The sequence below is a fragment of the Amaranthus tricolor genome, chromosome 3 (genome assembly GCF_026212465.1).
Source record: "Amaranthus tricolor cultivar Red isolate AtriRed21 chromosome 3, ASM2621246v1, whole genome shotgun sequence".
Classification (NCBI taxonomy): domain Eukaryota; kingdom Viridiplantae; phylum Streptophyta; class Magnoliopsida; order Caryophyllales; family Amaranthaceae; genus Amaranthus; species Amaranthus tricolor.
Window position 1 is genome coordinate 35,324,852 of NC_080049.1, and position 15,842 is coordinate 35,340,693.

The following is a 15,842-nucleotide window of genomic DNA, read 5'->3' on the forward strand; positions in this document are numbered from 1 at the left end:
AACGTTAATTTCTAAGTTTTAAAACTGCTGTACGCCTATTATGTGACTCACCATTTCAAATTTCATCAGTTTTAACCTTTCCCCTCAAAATATAAACCCTAACTCACCATTTCAAGTACTATATTTGAATTTGGAGGAACAATATGATTTGGATAAAAGATGGTAGAGTTAGAGTTTATGTTATGGGGGAAAAGGTTAAACTGATAGAATTTGAAAAAACTAGTTGCATAAATAGCGTACAACAACCTTAAAGCTTTGAAATTAACGTTTGCTAACATTTTATGTGCAAAAAGGTTACGGTAGAACACTTTAGTAAAGCTCAAAGTTACCACGTGAATTTTTTAAAAGTTTTGGTTACCACGTGGAAAAATCAAAACCTCATAATTACGACGTGGAATTTCCCATAAATCAAATATGAGATAAAAAAATTAATTTCTATTTTCATCATATTTTATTAATTCTAATTTTCATAATCTAAATCTAAATCAAAATTTTGTAGAAATAATTTTCAAAACGTTTCATTCACTTCTCCTAAAATGAAATACAGAGACAGTTGCACTCATTCTCTCACTTTCTGGGAAGATTGATTGTTGGTCAGCAGAATACAGCTTCTCTTCTTCACGTCACTTTCTCTCTCTTAAGATTCTCATCTTAATAAAGCTTTCTACTTTCTTTTTTTTTTTGGTAAGGAAATAATAAAGCTTTCAACTTTGAATGGCTCTTCTTCCTTCTTACAATACTATATTTTCTTCAATTTTTGCACATTTTTATTAGTTTTTTGTGTATAATTAAATAAATAAGAGTAACCCATTTCTCCCCATCTTACCTCATAATAAGTCTTTTTCTTCATTTAGACTTGTTTGCTAGTCTTCATTCAACATTCTCGTCTACAGTTTGGTGTTCTTATTATATTTGTTTGTACAATCAATTCAATTTTCTTCCTTTTTCAATTCTTGTAGTATAATCTTATGTTCAACAGGTTTACTTGTTCAATGTTCTATATGTTTCTTTTACTGGGTCATTTTCATATCTATCTTTAGATTTTTTCCTCTTCTAGGAATATATACTTGGTCTAGGGTTTTGGGTTAGAAAAAGGTGGGCTATTTTTTAGATTTTTCAATCAAAAAGATTGAATTTTTAGCTATTTATGCTTGTACCCAGAATTTTTCTTCTTTAGTATGGCTTTCCTGGAAGATTCCCATAATGGGCTTTGATGAATTAGTTTGACAAAAAAATTGGTAGTTTTTTTTAGGGGGAAGGGGGTTAGTGAGATGTTAGGTGCTGGGGAGGAAGAGAGGAAAGCCAATGCTCGGAGAACTTATCTAAGATCAGTTTCATGGACTGATAGATCACCTAATAAACCTAACCCTTCTTACCCTAGAGCTCAACCGAGTTCGAAAGCTCGATCTTGCTTGCCGCCTCTTCAACCTCTTTCGATTTCGAGGCGAAATGTGGAGGAGTGGCCTAAGGCAGGATCAGATGATCTAGGGGTTTGGCCTCAGCCTACAACCCCTGGAGGAAGAAGTGATGGTTGGTTGAGGGAAAAACCGAGTGGGAGCACAAAATTAGATGTGCCTGGTAGAGAGTTTGAGTCTAATAAAGATAGGCTCGCCTTTTATGAGAAGGAATGCTCAAGGATATTGGAGCATATATACTTGGGGAGTGAAGCTGTAGCGAAAAATCGTGAGATTTTGAGGCAACATGAGATAACTCATGTGCTCAATTGTGTTGGGTTTGTTTGCCCTGAGTTCTTCAAAGGTGATCTTGTGTACAAGACACTTTGGTTGCAGGATAGACCGTCGGAGGACATAACTAGTATCCTCTATGATGTATTTGATTATTTCGAGGATGTTAGGGAACAAGGCGGACGAGTTTTGGTCCATTGTTGCCAAGGTGTGTCTCGATCAACCTCCCTGGTCATTGCATACCTTATGTGGAAGCGACGACAAAGCTTTGACGATGCATTTCAGTATGTCAAGGCAGCTCGAGGAGTGACGAATCCCAACATGGGGTTTGCTTGTCAGCTTCTTCAGTGTCAAAAGAGAGTTCATGCCATGCCTGTCAGTCCTAATTCTATGTTGAGGATGTACAGAATGGCTCCTCACTCTCCATACGATCCACTTCATCTTGTACCCAAGATGGTGCACCATCCTAGTAAACTTGGGCTCGACTCTCGTGGGGCATTTGTCATTCATATCCCATCAGCTATATATATCTGGATTGGAAAGTACTGCAGTTCAGTGATGTCAAACAACGCCCGTGTGGCTGCTCAGCAAGTTATTAAATATGAGAGGGCACAAGGACCTATTTTGACAATAAAGGAGGGTAAAGAGCCGCCTGAGTTTTGGGATACTCTTTCTAGTGGAGAAATTCTAAAAGAGGTTTCTGAAGTGTTAGAGACTATAGAGGATAAGCCTTCTGCTAGTGGAAGGATTACTGATCTTGGGACCAGGAAAGTTGATGAATATGATCAGGATTTTGAGATCTTCCACAAGGCACTTACTGGCGGGGTCGTTCCCCCTTTTACATCGTCGGGTTCTGCATCCGAGACCCGTCTTCCTGCTCTAGAAAACGGTTGGAGTAGATTAAGAAAGAAATTCGAGAATGGTATTATGAAGGGATTTCTCTTGTCACCTATTACTGTTCCGAATACTCGATTCAGTCACGAATGTGAACAGATAATCGACACTCGACTTATAGAAGAACCGATTTCTCCCACTGCTCACTTGCTGCAGTGTACCCCTGATTCTAACTTATCCAAAGCTAGCTTACCCGTTAAAGATGGTAGTAATGAAGAGTGTGCCAAGTATCAAGCTGATTCGACGTTCTTATTACCTAGTCCTTGTAGCTCACCAGACTCTTTATCTCCTTATCCAGAAAACAGTCCTGCATTCAATTCTAAATCCCCTTCTCTTTCCCCTTCAACTTCAGAATATTCTAGCCCTTTTACCTTTTCGCCTTCCTCTTCAAATTGGTCTGATTCGACCAACGCCTCCTCTCAACCTTCACCCTCGGGGGTGGAATTTTCTGATCACATGTGTACTAGAAATCCCACCTCTCCCAAAACTGATTGTCTACTTAAGAAAGGGACTTCAGGATCATGTATGGATGCATTTTCTGCTATAACCGATTGGAAATCCATGAATTTCTGTTCCTCTTGTAGAGGAAATTCTCCTTCAATAGCGGAACGCAGGGGAAGCAGTCCACCTACGTTGATGTTACGGCCTACAACTGATTCGAATCGTGCTACCAATACCTTGGTTAGATCATGGTCCTTTTCTCTTCCAGGCTTGGGCGATGAGATCAGTACTGAAATCGAGAACATGGAGCCAGAACATGGGACAAATGCTGAATCAAATACTGATGAGCTAATGTCAGAAGCAGGTAACTGATTTCGATTTCTGTGTACTATTTCACCTTATTGTAATTATATGCTATTCAGAAAATTGGCGAAACGGTGCAAGCCACTTGTAAAATTCCATTGCAATAGATTTATGAAGTTCTGAGATTGAAATAAGATAGGAAGAAACATTCAATTGGTAGTGATGATTGCAAAAATTATGATTGACTGCTTCCATGACGTTCATGATCTTGACTTTTGATAATTAAGTATTGGTTATCTCATCACTAATTACATGTACCTTGTTTTAGTTTAATAATGCATCATGTATATGTTTCCAACAACTATAAGCATCAAGGTGTATTTAAAATACTTTTTAAACCAAGTTGATCCTAGAGAATTTTTGGCATGATTGACATAGTTCTTGGATTATGCATTTTTTATTGAACATCCATGTTGATTGAAGTAGATGTTCCAATCTCGATAACATTGTATTATCCCAATCCATTATATGGCTCTCATTTGAACCCCACTTATGCGGGTTTAGGGGTCAGATGTACGCAACCTTACTTGTGATAATAAAAGGTTGTTTTCCATTGACCCTTAATAGCAGCAAATTATCTTATGCTATTTTACAGAAATATGATGTGCTCATGATTCAAGGAGTTATTTTTTTATAATCCATTATAATCAAAAAGATATATTTCAAATTTCAGAAATATCCTCTTGTTAAAATAAGGAAAAATTACCCGGAATAAAACAACTTTTTGCTTATTTTCCTACAATAATACCAACTTTTGATTAACACGAATAATACCAACTTCGGGGATTTTTCCTAGAATATCCCTAACTTGTCAAAAATTAAACTATAAGAAATTATATGACAAAAAAATGGTAAATTTGCTAATAAATTAAAGTTGGTATTATTTTAGGAAAAAAATATGTTAAGTTGGTGTTATTCATGATTAATTAAAAGTTGGTATTATTGTAGGGAAATTAACAAAAATTTGTATTTTTCACGGTAATTTTTCCTTAAAATAATTCTTGAATAACCTTAGGTCCTACATATATCCAGAGTATCAAAATTATTGCCTAAGGGATTGGACCAAGTCAAAAGGCCAAGTATGCTCATTAGATATCTTGTGTTTGAATTGTTCTTTGATTACTTGATTGGAGTAGTTGGGGTTTGTAATCTAGTTAAATGAGGGTAGTTGAGAAAGGTGCAGCTGTTTACTAATTTGGTACTATTATGGATATTGGTCTTTGTTAACAAACTCGTAGAAATTACTGCGTTGCTGATTCAAAGTTTTTCGTTTTTGATTTTGTTATTAGAGCTTGCATCGTGTTGGTTACTAAACATCGTTTACGTATTCATGCAGATCAGTAGAGATAAAAGGCGAAGAACGTCTGAACATGGGTCCTAACTTGAAGCTCTTACTCTAATGTTAGAAGTTTCGGCATCCCTTGCAATGCCATAACCTCGATCCTTGCTTTTTAGACGATGTTAAGATAAATCTGAATTCTCGTACGTCTGTAGAATATATATATATATTTATATATGTATATGTATATAAGAGATACGCTCCTTGTTGTATACTGAAACGATTGGCAAATCAAAGCCACAGTGCAATAAGAGAACACTTTTTGCTTTGTTGTAGGGGATGTAAATGATAGCACACAAGGTGCTTGCTTTTACAAATTCTAAGGAACAGCCGTTGTATTTGTAGTATAATAGATCGTAGCTGTGTACTTCTATTTTGTACTACTAAATACTACTCCCTTTTATTCAACACAAATGTTCTATTTACTTTTACGATACTATTCATCTCTTACTCTTAATTTGTATTTTATTATTAATCTAGAATTATTCGTATCAACTTTTCATAATTTAGAGATATTAAGGATTAAAAAAATCCATTGGATAAAGTACATAAAGCAAATGGAACACTTATGGTGAATAGGAGGGAGTACTAATTGTGATTATCATTTTAGAGGTGTATGCTTTCCTTATGTAATCTCAGATGTATACAGCTCAAATTATGAACGGCGTTTTCTTCCAAGGAAAATGCGTAATATTGATTTCCTCCATTTTTTAAAGTTGTTTCAATTCATTTTGGGTTGTTTTATTTCATGTTCTTTTAAAGAACCTTTCTATTGTATATTATAAATTTTGGACAAAATTAACATTGTCCATCTCCATTTTAATATTTTAATAATGCTTATGATCTCCATATATCTTCCACTAATTTCATTTTAACATTTTTATATTGCATATGATTTCACATGTTTTCCACTAACTTTATAAAAATATTTTTTTAAATAGTTGTGATCCTTATTTTTTTTCCACTAACTCTCTTTTAATATGTTTATAAAGTTTATGGTACTTACTTTTTCTCCATTAAATTTATTATTTAATAAAATAATATATTCATCAACTAAAAGATTCTATTATTTTTAATTCTCGTGAACATTCTTTGTCAAATTTTTTTTTAAGAATTGGAGGAAGTAATAGTTAAAAGTCGAAATACTAATAAGCCGACTAATTAATTAATGTGACTTGTGAGGTACAATATCATCCTCATGATTATACCCAGTGTATCCCACACATTAAAAACTATGATTAGAGTCTAGAAAGAAAAGGAAGACAACAACTCATAAACAGAAACGAGAGCACGGTTAAAGAGTACTCGAGGTTTAATCAGGATATATGGCTAGAAGTTGCACCAAGTTACAAGCGAATTTGAAATTGATAGATACAAAAACTATTTTGATTTCTCACGTTAGGAAGTGCTTGTTTTCAATTTTCCCATGAAAAAGAAAAATCAAAATATCCAAATCTACATTGTGGACAGATAAATGTGACAATTCAATTTCGCCTGATCTGAGTTGCAATTTCAACTTGTATTCCGAGATAAATACAATGAAGGCCAATCAAAAAAGATTTAGACGAAATTCGGTTCTAGTGTTTTTTTTGGCCCATGGATCAAGTCGACTGTACATATCATTGATGCAAGTTCGATAGATACATTAAGATACAAAGCCAATGGCGCAGGAAGCACATCGACATTTAGATTCAAAAACCAACCCCCAAAAGATTACCGCAAAGAAAATAGACATGCAGGGAGACCAGAGGCTCACGGTTCCAGATTAGAGGCTTTGCCAAAATTTCATGGTCTACCTTTTGTTGGTTCATACACCATTTTATGCTCTTAACATGGTCATTGTAGAGCCAAGTGAACGGCTTTTCAAGGTTCTGTGCGACCACGATTGCTTGGCCGAACTCTGTTTCTTGTTCCAGTTATCCTCTTGTGTAAGCTGTGCTTTCTTTGCAGTCAATGCGTCGCTTATCTCTTCCCATACATCTTTCTTCCCATTTACTGTCAATGAGTCAATCAATTATATGCCAGTCAATTACGATGGATATTTAATGCTTCAACAAAATCACAAGATCACCAAAATAAATTACGATGGATGAGTTAAATTTGAAACAGTTTATTTCAGGTCTAAGCATACCAGGCGTAGCAGGGGTTTGTAGCTGTTGGTTGTCAGTTTCTGATGCGCCTTTACTCATTTCTGAAGGGACAAAAGTACCATTTGCAGCAGGGAGTACAGTTCCCTCTGATTGAATGGAATCACTACGCTTCACAATACGCACATTTACAAGAGAAGGGAAATCAATCTGCAAAATATGACAAGTGTTGACATACCCGTGAGAAAGACTGTCTGATTGTAGTTTGAGTTCACTTGAGTTCATATAACATGAATACTGATGATCTTAAGGCCAAGAACATCCAGCAGTTGCAACACAATATATCATGCATCAAAATATCCAATCACGGACTAAACAAAAAAGTTAAAATTTTCCCGAATATGGTCTTCCGTAAAAACAATGGATTAAAACTGGTGAATGAATCTTTGTCCTTGAAACTGTGATAGGCAAGCGGTTGAAAATTCAAAAGGGCGATCAAGAAACCCATCTGGCTGAAGTAAATGACAAAACGTATTCACTTCATTCATTACACAAATACACAATAAAGTATAACATACATTTTGAAAGGTTCTCTTTGTAAAGTGTGAACAAAAAAGTTAGGTCAGAAAAATTTGAATTCGAATATCTAAAGTAAACAAAAGTAGTGCGTGTGACACAACTTAGATGCATACAAAACTTCAGGAAAGAAAGACTCCTAAACTTTGGCAGAATTCAATTTAGTTTGTTTCTAAAAGCTAGTACCTCTAAGGACCCATCTTCATTGTAGAAAGAAGGTTGCGGAGGTTGTCCACAGTCATCATCATCAGCATGATCTTTGACAGCCCTTTTTGGAAGGTTAAGTGGGTATTGTGCTTCTGGAACCAGCATAGTTTTATTCGACTCTTGATCAAACGAAGTGATTTTTCCGACCTGAAGGGAGAACTTCTCATCAGAAAAAGACCATGAATAATTACAAGGCAATAGCAAAAAAAAAAAAAAAAAAAAGAATCCTACCCGGAATGAAGTTAGCTCTGGGCACCAAGATGATGACAGCTCCAACAAACGATACGCAATGACATCTCCCACCTGCCATGTGAAAGCAGTAGAACTCAAGATACGAATTAAAAAGACAGACTGGTTGTTAATTGCTTAGTCCCAAATCATGCATCAAAATCTTCAACAGTTAAACATGCTCAAAATCTTGATAGTACTCACTAAACCTGTCCAATCGGTCATTTTTGTAGTATTAAGATTTACACTTTCTTTTGAACACATAAATGAAACTGAAGAAATAAATTTTAAAAAAAGGTCTACAAGTGGAATCATTTTCGTTTCCAATAATTTCATACAATAGTTACTACCTCAAGCAATAAATTATAAACCTTTCATATTCCATCCATCAACGCTGCTTCAGTGAGATGCCAAATTCACCTCTTTGCATAGTAATGTTAGAAATTAGAATTGAGCATCACAGCTCCCATGATATTAATAATGTTAAAACAAACAAATGTTAGGGAGTCTACATCAAAGAAACAAACCTTCGGCAAATCAGTTAAAGGCATGAACTTTTCAAATTCCAAAGAAACATCATTAGGCTTTCTTCCAGAAGCTCCAGTACTAGAAGCGCAGGCGCTGCGATCCCTTGGTTGTTTCCAGGAGGAAGATGGTTGCCCCGTGATAGCTCTTGAACTAGAAGCATGGCCATTATAATCTCGTGATTCCTTCCAAGAGACTGGTTGGTTCTCCTTACCCCAGTTCTTAGCTTTCCTTTTATTTGTAATCTCGCTCCAGCAAGATGTTTCCTGAAATATATCCATATTTTGAAATATAGATAAGTAACAAACCCAGCTAGTGATAATCAAAGCAGGTAGAGCATAGAATAAGGTGATAGTTGCAAGAGCTTGAAACAAAGTTATTAAACCAAACCACAAAAGAAATCAGGAAGGAACAATAGATATAGCTTCTAAATTCAAGCATGCAAACGTCAGACTTTTTATATTGAAGGTTAATCAAAATGGTTCCTTTTTTATGCATAATAAGAAAAAACTTCAAAAATATAACTATTGCAAAATTATTTAATATGAAGGGAGAGGGACAGAGTAAAAAAAATGCAGGACAATAAGTATCACTTCTAAAACATAAATACGAAAAAGAAACAGACAATGGAAAGAGACTGAAAAATAGGTAAATGAATATCAGGTAATTGCACCATACCCATGTCATTTTATCCTTGTCAACACCCCAAACATTCTTCTTAGCTGTGTGACCTTCCCAAGCCTTTTTTCCGATTGACTGAAGATCCGAACCATTTGCTCCTTGGTTTTTTTGAACATAACCATTCCTTTTTTTATTCTTCTGAACACCCCAACCATTTGCTTCTTTATTCTTTTGAACATCCCAATCACTTACTTTTTGACTCTTCTGAAGATCCCAACCACTTGCTTCTTCATTTTTATTCAAATCCTTTGCTGTAACCAAAATATTGTTTTGTGAGCTAGAAAGGCATACATTCCCAAAATAGGAAATTTTCATAAGCAACTTACCATACCGAACTGTTACCAAAATTATGAGTAACTATAATTTATGCAATCGTAATAATTATAGTTGATGGGCATTAATGAAATTTTAAATGGAAACAAAAAACGTTGTAACGGTAAAATATCGTTGTAACGGCGAAATAACGGTCGTTACTCGTTACATAACGTTCAACGCAACATTTTAACCGTGAAAATTCATGCATCGTTGTATAACGGGATTTAACGTTGCGGTAAATATCAAACGAGTTACATAATGGGCGTTACGTAACGGAATAAGGAAGTTATTCCATGCACTGAATTGAAGGTGGCATGGTGAAAATATAATTAAAATATGCAAAAAAGAAAAAGTCTTAAATTCTGATGTTGAGCTTTTTTAGTGCCTCTGTGCTCCTTTACACCTCAGGGTGCATTTGTCCAAAAAGCCTTGCCTGAGCATATTTAATATTTAAGCACTGGGGCACTTCATATGCGCTTTTTATGGCTAGGCGCATAACATTGCTCCAAGTTCATAAGCATTGGAACTAGTCACAGAAGTGGAGAACAAGAATTTGTGTCTTGACTCACAGGAATGACAAATTGGGTATATTGTGAACCTAAACTTTTGCAATTATGGTTCCCACAGTATTGTTTTTTTATCTTATAAATATTACGGAATCTATTATATTTTTGAAAATTCAAAGTAGCTGAGTTTCATATATATTGGCCAAAAAACCAGGCCTTCAACCAATGAAATGATGAGTACTCTTATTTGTATGAGGTATAGCAAATTCTATTGAAATCGGAATGAATGGAGAAGAAGAATCCATGCGGACGACATTTGAAAAAGATATATTGGTTTATGTAGTTGACTGGTATTCTAAATCATATCACTTACAAAAGGAATGATGTATTGGAGTATAAGAAAATATTTTAAAACAAAAGTTCAGATCAACAGGACCTTTTGTAGCAGAAATGAAGCGTACATGTCCAGGACAAATCTCTACAGGGACAAGATCACCATCATCTGCATCACCATCTTCCTCAACTAACTGTTGTATGTTAGTATTCACATCTTTTCTAGATCCTGAATCTTTACCGAGACTATTTGCAGGGAGTTGCTGATCAACATCCTGACAGAATAGAAAAGGTTGAAGGGACTGTTCATCTAGCTCAAGATATAAGCAGCAGAGTTAATAATAGATTACCCCTAGTTGTATATTGAATTCGTACCTCATCCAAATTAGAAGTACGCAGTTTCCGCCACTGCCTTTGCAACTTCTTACGGCGAGAACTTCTACAAGCCTAGGGAAAGAACAAAAACTAATATTAATGCCAACAATACGAAACAAAAACCAATTACAGAACATTAATGACAAAAAATGATCTTCATGATAAGACTCTGAATACTGCCAGGGATGTAAAGGCTAAACAACAGGCAAGAGACGGCACCAATTGCGGGCCAACAATTTCCAGAATATAATAATGAAAAATAACATAGAGACATATGAACATGTTATCAGTTGACCACACTCAATAGTCACTTCAACAGATATATACAACGGATCATATCATTAATCATATTAATCCATCTTCCAATATTTTAATAGACACATTATAAAAACCACGTTAGCAAAGCAGACAATCCAAACAATGCTCTAACATAGATGAGTACATGACATGATGACAAACCACTAGGTATTTGATGTTAGTTCTAGAAAACTGAAATTTGAAGAACGCAAACTTAATGGATCAGAAAGCGTGATAAGCAGCATACAAGAAGGCCTACAACAGAAATAAACTGCAAGAAAAAAGTCAATCCTGCTAGAATCATGACAGCAAGTATCGCATAAACTCAGTTGATTATTCCACAAAGAATTGTCCACATGGCCTCAAAGCGTATCAAAATCAAATCTCGAAAGAAAATCCTATATTATAAAGAAGAAATTTTTGGGTTCCCAAAGCATTTGAGATGATCTTTTAAAATATGTGTTAATTGTAAGTTGCAACAGAAAAGTTGCAATGCAAAAACAGAAAAGGCAATTGAATCATAATCATTTTGTTATTGCTTACCTGTTTAGATTTAGGCACACCAGAGCCATTTAGCGTTTCATCCCTTTTCTCCTCAGGTTCACTGCACCAACAGAAACAAGACTTTGAGAAAGACAGTTCAAACATCAAACTGATGGACCTGATAGCAAAATAATTAGAAATCTTGTTTTCTTTTAAAATTTGATAATGTCAAAAATCAACATACAGTGAATACGCAAGAAAAATTCTTCATCCTCTCAGATTCATAATAGTTAATTCTCTTTAAAGAAGTCAAAACAAGAAAAATTTGAGACCAAACTGCCTCAAGAGGAGTTTCCCAGGGTAGTAAGCACATCCACTGTCCAGTGTCCACATCAAGAGAGTACTATAATTAGTAGAACATGAAAGTAACTATTAGACTCTAACTAAACCAAGCAAGAAAACTGCTACCAAAGCAAGAAAGTAAATACAAACAAATTAGAATCTATAGCAGCAAGAAAGCAGAACAACACAGAGCATTTACTCAGTCCCATAAAACTAGTATCCATAGCTTTGGAATGTCATCAGCTACTGATACTAACCTACACAAAGTTTTACATATCGCCAATATCACGAAAATAAACTTCCAGTTTCAAAACATCCAAGGAATCATGAATGACAATCCCAAAATAATTCCTTCTCCAACAACCAATGGGCAGAAACGACAAAATAGCAGATTATGATATCATGGTCCCTATTCGCCTTAGTGAATTAACATGGAGATAGCTGTTAAGAAACTAATGACCCTAACTTGCCAACTATAAGGAACATTCGATAAACAGCTAACATGTAAAGTAAATTAACAGCACAGACAGCTGCAATAATATTCTGCACAACCTTTATATAGATTCTAACAACAATGTTAAAAAAACGCTAAACAAATAGAAAAAAAAAAAAAAAAAAAGCTGCAAGAAAATCTAGAACCTACTTGAACTTGGATCCTGGCTCCAAATCATTGGTGCAATCTAAAGCGATTTCATGCTTACTCCCATTTGCAAGCTTTCTTTTCTTCTGCAGTGTTTTTATAGGCTCATGATCATTGTCCTTCTTTAGGACATCTTTAGACGTCAAGCATCGCTGTCTCTTTCTCCTATACAAAAAAGTATTCAATAACCAATGATTAAATATCCTGAAATTTTGATTAAACAGTACGAATAAGATTTACAAAAAAAAAAAAAAAAAAAAAAAAAAGCAAAGATACTAGGATCTAGGGAAAAAAAAAGATAAAGCTCATGTAATAACAAGAATTAAACAGTGCAGCATTATGCTAGAAGCCTAGAACTGAGAACAAACACTGCCAAAATAGAGAAGGATACATAGAAGATCATTTAGGCACAAAACAGTTTAGAAGTTAGGAACACTGTAAATGGCAGTCTATAAAGCATATACAACTTGGATACCCCCTCCATCACAATTTTCTTTCGCACTTCTCCGGTCATGTATATTTAACATTTACGAGGCAGGAGAACTCTGTACTTATAGGTGATATATTAGTGGAAAAGTAAATGTGATGGCATTAGCATGGTATATCCTTCCTTTTAATTTAAAAACCATGAAAGAGATAGACACTATTCAATTCAACAAACATGAATAGTGTTTCAGCTAAAGTACTCACTTCTTTATTTACTAGCAATTTGGTCCTGATTTTCGCTTTCAAGTTTCAAATTAGTTTTGATTGTTTCAATTTGTTAGGGTTTTTCTGATTTTCATTTTTTTTTGTTGCAGAATCGTGAATCTCGTTCCCGGTCGCTCAAGTCACCAAGAATATGCTCGCAAATGAGGGTTTTGGTACCTTTTATAAGGTTTGCTTGGCTCTCTCATTCATGTTATTCAACTACTAGTCTAATACTGCAAATATTTTCATTTTCATGTAGTAAATGTAACTTGTCTTTTTAGATCTACTCTTTGATTTATGGTACTCAAAACATGGATTATAAGGCATTGGACAAACATTCAGAATTATGATCATCCTCAAACTAGTCAAACATATATTTGCCAAACAGCATGCCTGTTCAGAAACATAATTTCTTGGGGGAGTGGGGACCATATATAATCTTCATTTTTATTAAATGATGTTGGTACCTACTTAAAGTCGGAAAATCAAGCAATTAATATCACTAAATCCCAAAAGACTAATACATCTCATAAAAAAGAATGCATAAAGGGTGATAGGTAACATAAACGGACACCATGACATGAATGAGGAAGAATTTCAAAGACATACTTAGTCATCTCAATTGGGCTAGTTTCTTTTCTCTTCTTGAAAGCAACGTCTCCATCAGGAGCACATTCCACAAATGCCTCTGCCTCATTATCCTTATCAGTTACACTTTGGTAAACAACAGTCTCTTTGTCAAACTCCTCATTTGCCAAAATGCCCAAAAGCCTGACACCAGAAGGTAATAGTTGCTTGTCTACTGTTTCGTCCTTAAGACTAGGCATTGCCTCTTCAATTGCCTTCATCGATTCACACGAGCCCAACCCTTTTCTTTTCACACTGATAGTAGAACAAGCATTCAAGTACATTCAGGACTAATGTATACAACAAAAAAGATATTCTCATGCTAATTGCTAATAACCAAGAAATAAAAGTATTGAGAAAGAAACTAGCCTTATTAGATCTTTATCCTTCAAAATGGTAGTTGACTCAAAAGGTGGAAGAACAAATCCATCCATCTACAAAACCAAAAACAAAAAAGTTTGTTCAGTGCAATTTCCAAGAGAGCTCGTAACAGACGCACTAATATTCAAAATCATAAAGATAGAGCAACAGAGTCATAATCCATGATAACTCCCCAAGGTATCAATGTCACATGTAGTGGTAAAACAAGAGAGTATTCCAATTGGGCGAGTGATGGATTGAGTTTATTCAAGTGAGAAAATTTTAGGCTCGTAATTTTACACAATTTGTCTTTTGACAAGGTTCATTTGAACATTGATCAAGAAAATCAAAGCAGAAGAATCTACAAGTACAAAATTAATTGAACATTAATTAACAAAAAGTACATAAGCATTCAGACGGGAAATTCAAAAATAAGAAAGAAAGGATAGCAAAATGAACGTTCAATAATGATAATCATCCACTAAATACATAAAAGTCTTGTACATATTTTAGTATGCACCAACCTAATAATCGCAAGTATTTATTCTCAATGATTGTACTCAATGATTGTACTTGTACTTGTCAAGTAAAATACTTGTTATTTTAACTAAATAAGCACTAAGTAACGTGGTCTAATCTTCTCCCTTCTATAGCTTCCAATACAATAGAAATTTCTTTGTTAAAGATACTCCTAACAAACCATAAAAACTTAATGAGAAACCAACAAGAATGAACAGAATAAATAAAAGACACATAAAACTGAGAACAGTAAAAATCTTTTTCTCCTCTCTAGCTAAAATAAGAAAATTAGACCTGACAAACATAAATGTCAAAATGAATCAAATGACATTGAAAAAATTACACATAAAAGACGAAATTCATCGGCTTTATGATCAAATAAGAAATACCCAACTATGATCAGCCCCTAAAAACTTAATTAAACAACAAAATCATCAAAAAGTACAAGAAAAAAGACATGCAAGGCAAAGAGAAAGTACATAGAGAATCAGGCCATGCGGGCAAGATTCATGGAGATCAAAAGAGTGAATGATGTATGCAGCAACATCAGAAATTGTCTCATGGTGTGGTTTGAGAAAAAACCATGAATGTTTGAGACCATTTTTCTTCTGGGTTTTACTCAAAATATTAGGGTCATGAAATTTTAATCGTAATCTTCGATTAGTAGCTTCCATCATTGCAGATGAGAGAAACAAGGGTAGAAATTTTGGAAAAGATTTGAAGGGTTTTTGCAGAAAAGAGTGAAGTAAGAAGTAGAGATTTTCTGGGTTATTGTAAAGGTGTAAAAAGGTGTGCTTAAACCCTTGGATTGTTGGATGTCGTTTTGACGGGAAGGTGAACGTCTAGGTGGAGCTCTTTACAACATATTGGTTAAAATATTAATATAACACACTATCATTTGATAAAAATTTATAGCAAAATAAAAATCGAAATAAGAGGAAAATAAGAATTTTTTTTAGACTCAAAAGGAAAGGAGGCTAAGGAAATTAAATCTCTTTTAAATTCTTCCTTTTCAAATTTATTTTCACCGGATTTGTAGATTCCAATTAAACGAAATTGTAGTCCTTCACATCTCTCATTTTCTTTATTTTGAATTCTCTTTAATTTAAAACAAACTAACAAAATACTTTAAATACTTTAATTTATTTTGAATTCTCTTGAAAGACCGTCTCTTTAAGAGATGTACCTCAAATCCAACCCATTAAAGATTAATGTCTATTTAACATATTCTTAATACCTACTTAGATTATCCTTAATGTTTACTTTTCATATCCTTAAAGCCTACTTTCATTATCTTAAATATCTACTTACATCATTCTTAATGTTTAC

At 34.5% G+C, this 15,842-nt stretch overlaps 2 protein-coding genes across 2 annotated transcripts; one reads left to right on the forward strand and one right to left on the reverse strand.

The window, feature by feature from the left end:
- Nucleotides 1-512: 512 nt before the first annotated feature.
- On the forward strand, nucleotides 513-4,994 carry LOC130808136 (protein-tyrosine-phosphatase MKP1-like). Its single transcript, XM_057673594.1, has 2 exons — nucleotides 513-3,384; nucleotides 4,720-4,994. The coding sequence occupies exons 1-2, from the start codon at nucleotides 1,272-1,274 to the stop codon at nucleotides 4,725-4,727; spliced, it is 2,121 nt and encodes a 706-aa protein (XP_057529577.1). The 5' UTR covers nucleotides 513-1,271; the 3' UTR covers nucleotides 4,728-4,994.
- An 870-nt stretch (nucleotides 4,995-5,864) lies between these two features.
- On the reverse strand, nucleotides 5,865-15,467 carry LOC130808684 (coilin-like). Its single transcript, XM_057674139.1, has 13 exons — nucleotides 14,993-15,467; nucleotides 14,004-14,068; nucleotides 13,617-13,889; nucleotides 12,321-12,482; nucleotides 11,396-11,456; nucleotides 10,556-10,627; nucleotides 10,284-10,455; nucleotides 9,024-9,277; nucleotides 8,348-8,611; nucleotides 7,824-7,895; nucleotides 7,572-7,739; nucleotides 6,854-7,019; nucleotides 5,865-6,717 (listed from the first exon to the last, which is right to left on the reverse strand). Exons 1-13 carry the CDS (start codon nucleotides 15,188-15,190, stop codon nucleotides 6,542-6,544), a joined length of 2,103 nt encoding a protein of 700 aa, XP_057530122.1. The 5' UTR covers nucleotides 15,191-15,467; the 3' UTR covers nucleotides 5,865-6,541.
- Nucleotides 15,468-15,842: the final 375 nt, after the last annotated feature.

Coding starts and splice junctions, on each gene's coding strand:
- LOC130808136 (XM_057673594.1), top strand. CDS start 1,272: ATGTTAGGTGCTGGGGAGGAAGAGAGGAAAGCCAATGCTCGGAGAACT.
- LOC130808684 (XM_057674139.1), bottom strand. CDS start 15,190: ATGATGGAAGCTACTAATCGAAGATTACGATTAAAATTTCATGACCCT. Junction 14,069..14,992: donor CGCATGGCCTGATTCTCTAT/GTACTTTCTCTT, acceptor TTGGTTTTGTAG/ATGGATGGATTTGTTCTTCC. Junction 10,628..11,395: donor GTGTGCCTAAATCTAAACAG/GTAAGCAATAAC, acceptor TTCTTTCCCTAG/GCTTGTAGAAGTTCTCGCCG.